The sequence below is a fragment of the Triplophysa rosa genome, linkage group LG23 (genome assembly GCF_024868665.1).
Source record: "Triplophysa rosa linkage group LG23, Trosa_1v2, whole genome shotgun sequence".
Lineage (NCBI taxonomy): Eukaryota > Metazoa > Chordata > Actinopteri > Cypriniformes > Nemacheilidae > Triplophysa > Triplophysa rosa.
In genome coordinates this window covers 4,929,353-4,944,007 of record NC_079912.1, presented here as the reverse complement: position 1 = coordinate 4,944,007, position 14,655 = coordinate 4,929,353, and the positions used below count along the sequence as shown (strand labels likewise).

General features: G+C 41.1%; 1 protein-coding gene across 3 annotated transcripts in view; it reads right to left on the bottom strand.

Annotated features, from left to right (window-relative positions):
- myo3a (myosin IIIA) overlaps nucleotides 1-14,655 on the bottom strand; it is a 105,869-nt gene that overhangs the window by 83,025 nt on the left and 8,189 nt on the right. For 2 of the 3 annotated variants that reach the window (XM_057323110.1, XM_057323111.1), the window contains exons 2-3: nucleotides 7,289-7,417; nucleotides 31-214 (exon numbers count right to left, since the gene is read on the bottom strand). In XM_057323110.1, coding sequence (XP_057179093.1) covers nucleotides 31-214; nucleotides 7,289-7,308 — 204 coding nt within the window. In that variant the 5' untranslated portion in view covers nucleotides 7,309-7,417. Of the gene's footprint in view, nucleotides 1-30; nucleotides 215-3,771; nucleotides 3,867-7,288; nucleotides 7,418-14,655 lie in introns of those variants that run through there. The other variant, XM_057323112.1, reaches the window with a different exon arrangement.

The window sequence follows — 14,655 nt, the reverse complement described above, 5'->3', positions numbered from 1 at the left end:
CATTGTTTTATGGGAGAGATGTGTACTTACATGGATTGGATCCAGTATTTTGACGGCGGCTTTGCTGCCATTGGCCTTGTTAAGCACTTTATAAACCTTCCCATAAGTCCCTTTGCCAATTGTCTCAATGATCTCCCAGGTCTCAGATGGATCTGGAAAGCTGTCAAAGACGATGGATTTCCCAGAGTGAGGAAACATTTTCCCAAAGGATCTCCTGAGGACAAAGAGCACATATTGTGTTACTGTTCTATTACTATTCTACACTTTTATATATAGTCCATTAAAAAACACGTGTAGACAACATATTTTTACACAAACATTTATTGAGAAGATTACCTTGAAAGTAATTTGTATTTATATGAAAGTTACTTATTTAACTACTTTCATACACTACCATTTATGAAAAATGTGCAGTGTTATAGGCTAGTGACACACACGCTATACATTATTTAATTTTAGTGATTCATATCATCATCTAGTTACTAAACAGCTCCATTATCTGACCTGTGTACCAGATGAGAAACATGGAGTATTAAGAAGCACTGTTAAACATTAAGGTTTCTCTCAGCACAGCTATCACCTCTCACCGGCCCTACATTTCAGAAGCTGTTACGCTCAGACAGCCATCGCAATATGGAAGAAAACAACATCTTAACTTCCTGTTCATGCTAACTTTAAATTGATATTGCCAACTAGGACATGCTCCTGAATGTAAGAATAGCAGAGACAAGATAAACTGCTAGTAATCCAGGGGTGCCTTTGACACCCTTGCTCTACAATCACCCAATCACTCAACTTCAACTTTATTTATATAGCACCCCTAAAAACAACTATTGTTGACCAAGATGCTGCACATTCACTGAAAACTCACAAAAAATTACATAATACACAACATAAACAGCTAAAAACATGAAACAAATTAATCAAAAGATGAGTTTTCAATTTAACTTTAAAATCCTGCAGTGTCGAAGCAGTTCTAATAAAAACAGGGAGGCTATTCCAAAGTTTTGGTTCAGCGACCTCAAAGGCTCTGTCTCCTCCTTATTTTAGTCTAGCCCTAGGAAGGTTCAACAGCCCCTGGTTGGCTGACCTCAGAGACTTTCCAGGGCTATGAACAGATAATAGGTCAGGGATATATACAGGGGCTAGACCATTTAAAGCTTTGAAGACCAGAAGCAAAATGTTGAAACCAATTCTTTAATGAATCGTAAGCCAGTGCAGCGATCTTAAGCCTGGAGTAATATGCTCACGCTTACTCATGCCGGTAAGAAGCCTAGCCACTGCATTTTGAACCCTTTGTAATCAGTTAAGGGATCCCTGATTAATACCCACATAAAGACAATTACAATAATCAAGCCTTATTGTGATAAAAGCATGGATTACCCTTTCAAAATTATTCACAGAAAGAAATGGTTTTACTTTGGCTAGAACTCGAAGCTGAAAGAAACTAGACTTGACTACCGTGCTAATTCGTTTGTCAAATTTTAGATCGCAATCAAGAAATCAAAGTATGCCCAGATTCTTCACTGTAGGTTTCACATATGGAGACAGATGGCCGGAGTTTATGCAGGAGGGGGAAGAAGCTTCAGAAGAATGAAACACGATTATTTCTGTTTTCCCTTCATTAAGGTGGAGACAGTTATGAGACAACCATGCCTTCATGTCTGCCAGACGAGCCAGCAGAGTATCCAAGTCCATGTTGTTTGAGCCCAGTGGCAGATCAATTTAAAGGTCATCTGCATAACAGTGAAAGGAGATATCATACTTTTTGAAAAGCGACCCTAGGGGGAGCATATATAAAGAAAAGAAAATAGGAGCAAGTATAGACGCCACATGTAAGAGGAGCAGCCTTCGAAGTAAATTCACCTATGGTGACCGGATTGAAACCACAAGAGCACTCCCCTGAATACCAACCCAGTGCTCCAAATTTAATAAAATGTAATGAAGTACTTACTGACTGGTAAGCATGCTCTATATAGTATGTGTGGGTGAAGTATGTATGCATACATTACAGTTTGTTCATGAAAATAAGTCACACACTTGTTGGTGAACAAGTACATATTAACAACAAGAATTACATTTGGTAAACTGATTCAGTTGCACCTGAAAAGAGCTGTGTGCTTTTTTTGCTTTAACTTTTTTGATTCAGGGGTTCTTAAGCTCCCATGGTCCATATGATGCATACTGAGAAATCTCGGCAGAAGCAGTAGAGCATCCAGGTCATTTATTGCCCACTGTTTTTGGACACACTATTCATATACATAATGATTTTTGCATACCTTATAATTTTCAATTAGTATGGAGGTAGGCGATTTCTGACGCATGGTAAATTATAGCAGTGATGGTACTGTGTAGTATTGAGTAGACCTACAGTATGTACCCACATTAAAGTCAATGTTTGTTTGATATGAATACCGTTCCAGGACCAACAGTGTTTATATCTACTCTTACCTGACTAAATAGGCAGTGCCATTGCATTATATGTCTTTTACTATGAGGATCCTTTGGATTTTCTATAAAGGTTTATTGGCCTTTCTCTGTCATTAAGGACAGATCCAATTTTGACTGAGATTTGATTTATAAATCTTTCATGCCTTGAACGGCTTTGGCCTTGAGTTTGTGGATGTCTTTTCAGAAACACAATGGCATAGAAAAGAAACAGAAATATGTGATCAAAGGTCGACAGACCTTGGGACAAAAAACCTTTAGACTTTGTGCAAAAAAATCTACTGCTGGTGAAGTACAAACAGAAATATCAGAACAGAAATATCCACTATAATAAGAACTAAAACCAAGATATTTTAGGTACAGTGCATGACTCCTAATGCCAGGTTGCTAAAGTTTTGTAAATGTTTTGCCACAGCAACACGTGACTACATGGTTGCTTACTTTCCATGACCAAGAGAGCCCAACAGAAAATGTAAGGTATTTAGAATTATTTTTACTGTGATGCTATGCAGCTGTTGGGATGCCGTTGATGGGAGATAGTTGCTTCCTTACTAGTCTACATCCAAATCTCACATCCATTCTGATGCCAAAATATAACTCGTGCCCCTCTTCTAATGCAAGTCTCCCAGGATTTCTTTTGTACGTATAATGGCTGCGATCGATAATATCGTGTCATTGCTTAGCAAATTAAATTTGAAAACATCAGTTGGTGTGTTTCTTCAAAATTATTTTCTTTGTCATAATATTCAATAATAATCCATTGTGCCTAAAAGGGTAATCCACAGTTGTTCTTATGTGATCAGCAGTTAAACAGTCCTCACAAAACCTCTGCACCCTGTGGTTAAAGTGCTCCATAAGCGTCACATATTGTTGTGATGCAGAACGAGAAGCAGGCGTCTTTAATGTGAGTGAATTACAGAAGCCCTGCTTGAAGTAGATTTTATGATCTCCTCTTTGTTCTCTGGATGTGACAAACCACATGAGCTAGCATACCGTTTGAGCTAGCATATACACTTATGTGCCATCTACAAAACCACTTGAGAATTATGTACTTTAAATGGTGTAAAGTTTGCGGATACACCAGAATTTGGAAAAATTCTCTCTCCCAGTGAGACTGGCACAGGTTTTTGTTGTAGCATTCTGTTATTAATGCTAAACCCAGCTCTTGGGTTTACTAAGCCAAATAGGAATGGCTGAATATGGGAAAAACAGCTATGAATACGTTTAAAAAGTATTTTAACTACATATAAATTGAGGTTAAGCAATTCCAACACTCTGTACCTACTATTAGTAATGACTTATTCGATATGTTGATCTACTTACCATCTGTGAAATTACATAATGAAAGTTCAACCCCTCAGCCAAGATGAAAACTGACTAGTCCGACATTGCACTCACATTCTTTTCTTAAATGTCTGATGAGTAGTTTGTTGCACAAGTCCACATTGAGCATTTTGTGGCAGTCGTGGTGTGGGAACAGGTAGATGAGGTAACCACAGCTGAAACTAGTCTCAGCAAACCATGCCCGGCACCAGAAACAATGCTAATCTGCAGCAGATATGTTGAGATTAAAAAGAATTAGTCAAGGTTACGCCCTGAGCCTTTCCTTATTTAGATGCTCATTGATACAGATGCCAAAGTTAGTTAGAGTAACTAAGAACGTGACGCTGGGGGACTACCTCCTTAACTCAAATACAGTAACTAGACAGAGTATCTTAAAGATAAAAACCTTTATCCTATGTTAGAGGATTTATACCAGACACAACTTCATGAAACCCAGAAATGTCTACTGAAGTTATCTGCTAATCTGCCTAGATCTAGACGAACTGGTAAATGCACAAAAATCTCTTTGAAACTAGCACACCAGGCCAGACTGACAAAACCTAGCAGTGTTGTAATACATCTTTACTAAGAAATCTGTAAGTGTCCCACATTAAAGATGGCAACCAGTTTGGGAGACCATCGTTTCTCCATTCTTATCTTTTCACTGAGGTTGTTGCAATTCTGGGACTGTTTTCTTGAAGGTACTGTATATAGTATGCAATACTTAGATTTAAGCTAAAATAAGATATTTTTAAGGACAACACTCCTACCATTTTAAACTGTTTGAAACAATACTGACGAAAACAAACTCATGATGCCATAATATGATGTAGATAAGCAGCTCAGACAACAATGTACAGTATCTGTTTTTGTATGGCTTGTGTTTAGTATGTTGAATTAAATAAACCATACCATCTAACAATAGCATTAAAGAACATTATCAGTCATTACTTAAGTTAAGATAAGTGATTAGCCTTTTACAGTTTTTCTCGATTGCTAACACACAATTCATGAAACAACTCACCATTTTCTGACAACCATAAACACATTCTCAGAACAATACACCAACTTGTACAAACCCCACACACAAACAGCCTCAGTTTGCAAAGGTTTAACCATGTTCTCATTCAGAAAACACAAACACACAATATAATTAACTGAAGTGTCAAGTTGTAAACTCAAATAGCACACATTTGTCCATCAGTAAACATTCAGTTGCAAAACTGATGACACACCAACCAGAATCTCAGGATAATATCAATAGGAGCACAGGTAAGTGTGCATCCTAGAATCATCTACTGCGCTTTATACTACTTACAGTAAACATTATAGACAGTATAATCACAGTACACACTTTATATGAGAGAAATGTCACTATTCTGTATCCAGTAAACTGTAGCATGTGTACACCCTCAAATTTGTGATTATCAAGTTTACAAATGTGCATTTGTAGCCTTTTTTACCTGTTCCGTATTTTTGCAGAAAATAGTAGACTTTTACGAAATTGGGCCAAAGGTGCAGAGGATGCCATATTTTTTACATCGCCTCCTGTTGACAAATCGCCTCACTGTTTTGTTTCCTTTATCTTCTCTGTAAGTCGCTTTGGATAAAAGCATCTGCTAAATGCCTGAATGTAAATGTTATTTGTGCAGATGTGTACTGAATTGTGTTGCATGACCAGTTTACTGTAAATTGTTCTTTGGTTTTTGAACTTTTCTTGTCTTGTAAGATCATCTTCATCTACTTTCCAATAGTGTAATGTTTTATTTTTATTTTTTCCTAAAGCTCATTCTTGTACTTTGCTCTATGTGCACTCTTTTATGTTGTATATTCTAATAAACACTAATCTGTCAAATTATTCTTAAGTCCCACAAAGAGATTTTAATAACAGTGTTTTGAATTGATCTCACCAGTGTTTAAGACTATGTTGCAGTGTGGGTGTTTTTGAGGGCTTGTGTGTCATATCGGGGGGAAAGTTTGGTTTTTCAGCAAGTTTGAATGGTTTAGAGAAGAGAGCTTCATTTTGACCTGAAAATAGGATGTTTGGGGAATTGGGTGAGATGTTATGGATTTGTGTTCACTGTTTTGAGAATACGAGGCATAATTTCAAGAAATGTGTTTAAGCAATCGAGAAAAACTGTAAAAATTGAGGCCACACAGCACTTAACTGAACTTTTGTGTAAAGGACCCGAGAAACCTCCAGATGTGTTTAATAATAAATTAAGCTTCTATGCATTACAAAAGTCTCTGACACGAACACATCCATCTAGCCCACATTACCACTCACAAACTGCAAGACACTGGATGCAAGTGCAGGTAACACAACCCCACCTGTGGTGCTTAAAGGATATGAGGTGCATCACGGTATGCATTGACCCTTTAAGGCTTTGTTATTATTACTATTTTAGTGTGTAAGTCACCGCACGTTGACTGTGCTACACTGTTGTTCAAATGATCTTTACAAGTCACTTGAATATACATTATATTAAAGGAGTAGTTCACATCCAAAATGAAACTTCAGTCATCTTTCTTCTGCAGAACAAAAAATGTTGGTAACAGAACAGCACAGCCCCCCATTCACTTCTACCGTAACCAATGCAAGTGAATGGGTGGCTGTTAACAACATTCTTCAAAATATCTTCTTTTGTGTTCTGCGGAAGAAAGAAAGTCATACAGGTTTGAAATGACAAGAGGGTGAGTTAATGATGACAGACTTTTCATTTTAAAGGTGAACTATTCCTTTAAACTGAATTACAGGATATGATGAAGTTTTAATTGGTTAAACTTGATATATTACTTGATTTTTAAGTCAGTTTAATATAATTTAAATGTAAGTAACTTGTAAAGACGTTCTGATATAACATATGGGGCCGTTGAAATACAGTCTACAGACATGAACAATACCTTAAATCAAGCTCGACCAGATCTTGCCAAGTGGTTGATGTCTTCAGGGCAACATATTTTGTTGACCTAAGGACAACATATTTATAAATAAAACCTAAACCCACACCAAACCCCAACCCTAACCATAACTTACCCCTAAAATCAGAGGGAAATGATAAGTGAAAAACAATGGTCTAGAAGCACCTAATCCTGGTTGTAAGATTAAACTTAAAATAAACTGTAAATTTATTTCTGAAATCTGATTGGTTGATTTAAATATTGCCCCAGGGTCAACATGATGTTGCCCTAAGGACATCAAGGACTTGGCAAAAACAGGAGAGCCTTAAATCAAGCATCTTTTTGAAGAAATGTGTGTTATTGGTCAGTACGTGACCAATCAGAACACTCCAGAAACCTCTTGGCAATGCCCTGGAAACTTCCCAGACACGGCTGTTGCAGGGGCACACAACACTCTTATTTCCTACAGTATGTTGTGTGCAAAGAGCAGACGCACACTCTGGAGATTTGTATATTAAATTACTGTTGCCATTACTGGTGCTTCAGAATAGATTTAGTCCTATCAACTGAACATTATAGCTGCTATAACTGCAACATTATACTGTACACACATTACCTGTTTTGGGCGGATGTCATCCCTGCCGGCTTTACGTCCAGAAAGCAATTTCATCAGAGTGCTCAGCGCTCCCAAACATTTTGAGTTAACACGTTTTGCACTACGGTGAGGCTTGTCTCCTTATGTCACCTTTAAAAAAACAAAAGTGCAAGCAACTTGAGGAGCACAAAGAAACAGGAGCCAAGACCGCCGGTGAAGGAAAGGAGACCTGAGATCATTTATGAGGCTGCGAGCAGGTTGGGGTTTCAGCTTAAACTTTGTGGGGCAAAGAAAACAGAAGATATAGACAGAAGATGAAAGGTGTTACAATGACAACAAATGATCCTTAAAACAATCTAATGAAAATTCTGTCATCATTTATTCATGTCATTCAAACCCTGTATGTGACTCTTTCTTCTGTGGAACACAAAATAAGATATTTTGAGAAATGTCTCTGTGGTTTTGTGTTCTTTGGTTACCAATGTTTTTCAAAATATCTTCTTTTGTGTTCTGCAGAAGAATGAAAGTCATACAGGTTTGAATTGACATAAGGTTGAGTAAATGATGAATAAAATGTTCTTTTCAAGTAAACTGCCCATCCGTGTGAACCTGCTGGAACTTGTGAGGTGAGGTTACAGCTTTAGTCCTCATTTACTTTTACTGTATGAATGTTCACATGACAGAAATGTTCATGTTTGGGTAACTTCACCCAAGCATTGGAGCATTCAATTAAACAGTGCCATCTGAAAAGAAAATCATTGTTTTGTGATTTTGTAAACCCTTTTGAACAATCCACATCATATATCCCAGGAAATCTCTCTTTTCACTTTTTTTTTTGTTGCATGTTTCTCACAAATGTAATAGAACATTTGACCTGATTTAACCATCAAAACCACTATCAACAACCAGTCACTCATAAATATGTAAGTTACTAACCTGCCACTTGACTTGACATATTATAGTAGATGCAAATATAACCTCATCCCTATGATGTTTCGTTGTGGCTACACGTATCACAACACGTATACACTATCAAACTGCAGACACACGCATCCCAAACCACACCTGGAAGTAAGCAAATCACCAAATTTGGTTATCTTACCCAGCCCTTAGCCCTTACTGACTTACTGCCATCCAAGACATAAAAGTGACGCAAGAAATACATTCAACATACCTTCCATCTTTCAAATATCACAAACCCACTTTTACAAAAAATAGGAATGCTCTAAAATGTCACTTTTGGGAAAACATACCATATTTTTTCCCATTTGCTAATAGGCACAATGTTATTAACTGTACTTAGTACCCAGTAGTAACCCAGGAACACCTGTCTTAGGCTCCAAAATGTCAAATACAAGACAACCACATGCGATTAACATGCAAGTGAACTTACACTTCGTAAATACCTCTGCATACTCGGGTATCAATCAGTCAAATCCTCCTGTTGTAGAGGAAGGAAACTCTGCTGCTTATCTACAGTCGGATTACTGTATCTCTCTGTTTAATGTATTATTCATCGACAAAAAGTAACACAATATTGGGCAATATGGCCGCATGCTTGGCTCCTGACCGTTTCTTTAATGCTGTCCTGATGTTGTTGCAGGGCTGAGGTGACCCGTGAATGGAGTCATTCAATATCAGTGCTGATGACAGATGGCTAAACAGGCAAATGTTTGGACACCACTACTGTAACATGGGAGGTGAGAGGAGTTCTGGTGGGTTAGAAACACGGCTCGGCTTCATTAAGGTTCAACGTGAGTTTTCTGTGTTATGAGTTAACTTACTTTATAATGAGTCTAACACTAGAACAGATGCTACTGTGATTGCTACATCAAAGTAGGCACTGAAGCAAAGATTTAATGTCATTTATCTATCTTTTAAAGACATGTAGAGACTTTTCCTTTGGCTATGACAAAACAATTATCTAGTGGGAAGGGGTTAAGTATTGCAGTGGTACTTGATTCTGTATGAACGTGACTACAAAAGATGACTGCTATGATACTGCAAATGCAGCTGGTTCAGGAAAGATTTATTTTTTAAGGGACTCAACTTAAAGGAATAGTTCACCTGAAAATGATTGATGAAACATCATTATGTGCCATGGATTACAGGGGAAGAAGAACCCAAGCGCAGGCAGCGGCAATGACGGGGTTAACAAAAAGACTTTTAATGACAGAAATAAAAAACAAAGACCCACGAGGGGGTAAAACACAATGACACGGGGAATATAATAACACAGACTAAACAGGAACACTAAACTAAATAAACAACACTTGACATGGTTAACTAAACTGAACACTTACTGAGACCGATGGGACAGCACAACAGGAAGCAACAGACGGGAACAAGAACGGGCAAAGACGGTTGATGCTGGACGAATAACAAGACTACTGGATACAGCACAAGGCACATAGCACACACAATGACCGAAAACAGGACAATGAAACATGAGGACTATTTAAAGGGAGGACAACAAGGAAGATAACGAGGGGCAGGTGGGGAACATTAGACACGGCAGGAAAGCAATACATGAGACGAGAGGGGCGGGGCCAATGACAAGACATGAGAAAACACATGAGATATCAGAAGATAAACATCCCATGGTCTTCTCACACAAAACCTAATGCTTTGCCATGGCTCTGCTACAGGACCAAGAAAAACATGACTAAATGAAGCAGAGCCATGACAGAAGCCCCCCCTTTAATGAGCACCTCCAGGTGCTCACCAAGGGGTAGACGGACGAGACAAGACCGACTGGGTGACAGACAGGACAAGGCAAAACAGAGAAAACAAAATCAACGGCAGACATGACAAAATAACAACAGGGCTTGGGTGGGACAATAAAAATAACAAACATGGGAGGGGGGGTGGGGCCAAACAAGGGCTCATGGGGGGCAGTCCATGGGGATAGGGAGAAGGGGGAATAGTCTTAGTCCGGGGTGGTGCTCGAAAGCGCGCAGCCCCGGGGGAGTTGACGGGGGAAGTCCTGGGGGGAACAGTCTTAGTCCCTGGAGGGACCGCCGACTGGAACGTCGGCGGGACAAGGCTGGGCGCTGGCTGGAAGGCCGGCTGCTGCACCGGCTGGAAGGCCGAGCTGGACGCCGAACTGGCTCCCGGCTGCATCGGGCTGGTTCCCGTCTGCACCGGGCTAGATCCTGGCCGCACCGGGCTGGACATAACACTGGACACCGGGCTGGATGCCAGACTGGACGCCGGACTGGATGCCGGACTAGACGCTGGCAGCACCGGCTGGGACGTCGGCTGGACCGGACTGGACACCGGCTGGACCGGACTGGATGCCGGCTGGACTGCCGGACTGGACACTGGACTGGACGCCGGCTGTACCGGACTGGACGCCGGCTGGACTGCCAGACTGGACGCCGGCTGGATCACCGGACTGGGCGCCGGCTGGATCACCGGACTGGGCACCGGCTGGATCACCGGACTGGACGCCGGCTGGATCACCGGACTGGACGCCGGCTCGACCACCGGCTGTGACGTCGGCTCGACCACCGGCTGGGACGCCGGCTCGACCACCGGCAGGACCTCCGGTTGCACCGGACTGGACGCCGGCTGCACCGGAGTGGTAGCCGGCTGCATTGGACGGTACGTTCCCCCGTGACGCTCCTCCCTCCTTCTCCGCACCGCCGGGTCTGCAGCCATCTTTGGCCGACCCGTGGGGACCGGAGGTAGTTCTGCATCGAGGGAACCCCCAGACATCGTCCCTGAGTCCTTCCTCCCCCACTCGCTACCGTCGCCACCAGGCGAACCAGGAACCGTGGAGCTCCAGCCAGAGGGTACTGAGTCCCCCCGGGCAGCGGCAGCCAGAACGAGACCCCCCGGGACGCTCGACCGTGGAGCAGAAGTTCCAAATGGAACCCCACTCCCGGGATCATCCCGGTTGGCCACGTACCTGACCATATCCGCAAACCCGAGAGGAGCCAGCAGCCTCTTCTCCGACGGTGTGAGGCGCCGGGTGAGGCAGCAGTTGAAGATTGTCTTCAACTCCGCATCACTGAACCCGGTCGCCTCTGCCACCGCCGAGAATGCTCTGGCGAACTCCCGGTCCCCATAACTCCCCTGACAGAACCCCAGCAGCAAGTGGGCTAGGCCAGATCGGGGGAACGACGCCTTGCCGTCCTTGGGGGCAGCCTGCTGGGTTCGATTAGGTTCGGTCATTCTGTCACGGATTACAGGGGAAGAAGAACCCAAGCGCAGGCAGCGGCAATGACGGGGTTAACAAAAAGACTTTTAATGACAGAAATACAAAACAAAGACCCACGAGGGGGTAAAACACAATGACACGGGGAATATAATAACACAGACTAAACAGGAACACTAAACTAAATAAACAACACTTGACACTAAACTGAACACTTACTGAGACCGACGGGACAGCACAACAGGACGCAACAGACGGGAACAAGAACGGGCAAAGACGGTTGAAGCTGGACGAATAACAAGACTACTGGGTACAGCACAAGGCACATAGCACACACAACGAGGACAACGAGGAACATAACGAGGGGCAGGTGGGAAACATTAGACACAGCAGGGAAGCAATACATGAAATGAGAGGGGCGGGGCCAATGACGAGACACTGGACCCACACATAATCAAAGGCTTTGCCATGGCTCTGCCTCAGGACCAGGAAATCCAAGACTAGGTGAGGCAGAACCACCAATTATGACTACAGGTCACAAGACACGCTAGAACCAATGAGATTTCGCTTTCCTGTAGCTCATTGGTTAGAGCATGGCGCTAGCATTGCCAAGGTTATGGGTTTGATCCCATGGATTGCACATAATTACAAACAAAAAATGTATAGTATAATGCAATGTAATAAGAGCGGATAAAAGCGTCTGCCAGATGCATAAATGTAAATTTAACAGGCTGCCATATTCAAACTCACATGCAGGGCTGTCTTTTACCGTCTGGTCAGAGTTATATGCAACATTATGATCACTTAATAAGCTCAAAATCTTTTTCTCTCACAAACGTATTGTTTCACTTGGAGTCCTATAGATTTTTTACGATGTATGTGCTTTTTAGAGCTTAATAAACTTGGACCTCATTCAATGGCAAAGTTAAAAAGAACCAGATTATTTAATATAACTCCCATTATGTTTAGATGTAAAAAGGAAGTCAAACTCGTACACTGTAAAAAAAAGAATTTTACAGAATTCTTTCCATGTATAATGTAAAAAAAAAACATGTCATTTTACAAGGGAAAATGTTATTTTACGCTTTATTTCTGGTGCCCCAGCTGCCGAAAAATATATATTTGTTATAGTTAATTTTTTTTAAAACGGTCAAATACCGTAAAATTACAAAAAAAGACAGCAAATTTACAAGAAAAACGGGGAAACGTGATTTTACAGGGACATTTTTTTTCATTTTACAGTTTATTTCTGGTGCTCCCGCAAATTTTTACTGGATTTTTTTTACAGTGTAGAATGACATGGGGGGTGAATCAATTATTACATAAATTTTACTTTTTGGTGATTTATGTCTTTAAGATTTACCCCAGATTAAAAGGGATTTAGTAGTATTTAATAGTTTGACTAATATATAAGATTAACTTTATATATTTATATGTTTGTTTAAACAATTTCTGTACAACTGCTTTAATAAACTATAAAAACCATTATAGAAAAAAACTTAAATTAAAATTTGAGGTTAGCTTCCTTCTGAATTAACGTATAAGAAAAGAAGTTGAGTTTAGTTTAATCTCACATAGCCAGACTGCACAAGGTCTGAACTCCATTCATTGACCAAGGACCACCCAAGAGGCTATCTGACTGAGATGTAAAACAACCAATCACAGTTTGACTTCATTTCCAGGTTGGTCGTGAAACAATGGAACACACAGGATCCCTGAAGAATTCAAATTAATCAGAATGACTCCATATTTTCAATTTTGTGTGCATCAGACTTCCAGCCAATGACCCGTGTTCAGTTTAGTTAATTTAGTTCATTTGCACACTTTACACTGCTTGTGAGCAAACTCAGAGTGCAGGACAGTTGCATACAGACAACCCACTCATACAGATATGTACGCATGTATGTAAATGTAGATGATAAGATTCAGTAGCAAACAATGACAGTAGTAACAATGCAGATTAAGAACCAAAGAACCACGACAATAGAGTACAGTCAATACTACCAAACTAGAAGTGGGTTTTTTGCTGAGATGCTATAATGTCCTGATTTATAGATTTGTCATAATGAGAGCCGTTAATCCTTTCTGCTCTTCCCTACATCAATCAAAACTGACTTACTTTGCTTCATAAACTTCCATTCTCTGTTTGCTTGACTGGATGTCCAGTAAGTTACAGCATTCAACCCCCATTAAATCCTGCCATTATTGGACAAACTCAGACAGCCTTCTTATACTGTCAATCAATTTCAGTAGCCTTTCACAGTCGACTAGTGGCTGCTATCCAAAATTTATCTGTGTGTTTATCTGTGTGGGCTCCAGAGATGGTGTGTTATACCTGAAAAGCTGCAGAAAGGTGAAATATTCATGGCTGCCTCTCTTCTCTGTTTTGTCAGGTTATTAGGAAGCTCCTGTGGTGGCCATTAAGTCCCTCCTTTCCCCACGGTTCAGTTTTCACGGTAGAGGAGACACCACATGCCACGCTGCTTACTTGCCTGGTGCATCCAAAGACTCCCTTCATCCTCATTTCTCAACACTTCTTGTGTCTTTCTTCCCTTCTTTCTCTCTGTCTTTAGCGTTTTCTCTAGTATGACTAGCCCAGGCAAACACCATCATTGGAATCAGTGAGGAGAAGCCAGTACTGATATTTCAGCCTCCATAAAGAGGGCCATCAATTACGGCTGATGGGAGGACCATAGGCAATCAATAACTCCATGTATGAAGTCGTCCACGTCCCGGCCCATGAGGATCCCCCTTGTCATGCATCACCCTGACACCTCTCCCACCTACTTCGGTTGTCTCTGGCCTCTGACGGCCTTCATTTCTAAATGGGTCCAATTTGATCGGCCTACTTAAATGGTGCTCCCTCAACTGGATCTCCCAGGCTTGAGTTACCACAGCTAAAGTGCCTCATTTGCTGCTCTGTTGGATTACAAATGGTGCGGGCCATCCTCTGGGCGGGGACACAGCAGAGTCCATAATGACCCCATGATTAGTGTGGGCATTGAGCCCACAACCTACTTGGACTGTGTCTCACTCACTCTCCCCCAGATCTGTCCTCAAATGCAGACAATGAAGCAGACAGACAGATTACCTGTACTGGACTCCAAATCAAAACATACTGGTACAGCCTCTTAAATGTGCAATTCTAGGGTTTTGCAGAGCATTTAATGTATTTGATATGGTGTTGTAAGACATTTTTTTAACAGAGTGTCTGTTTACACTGAGT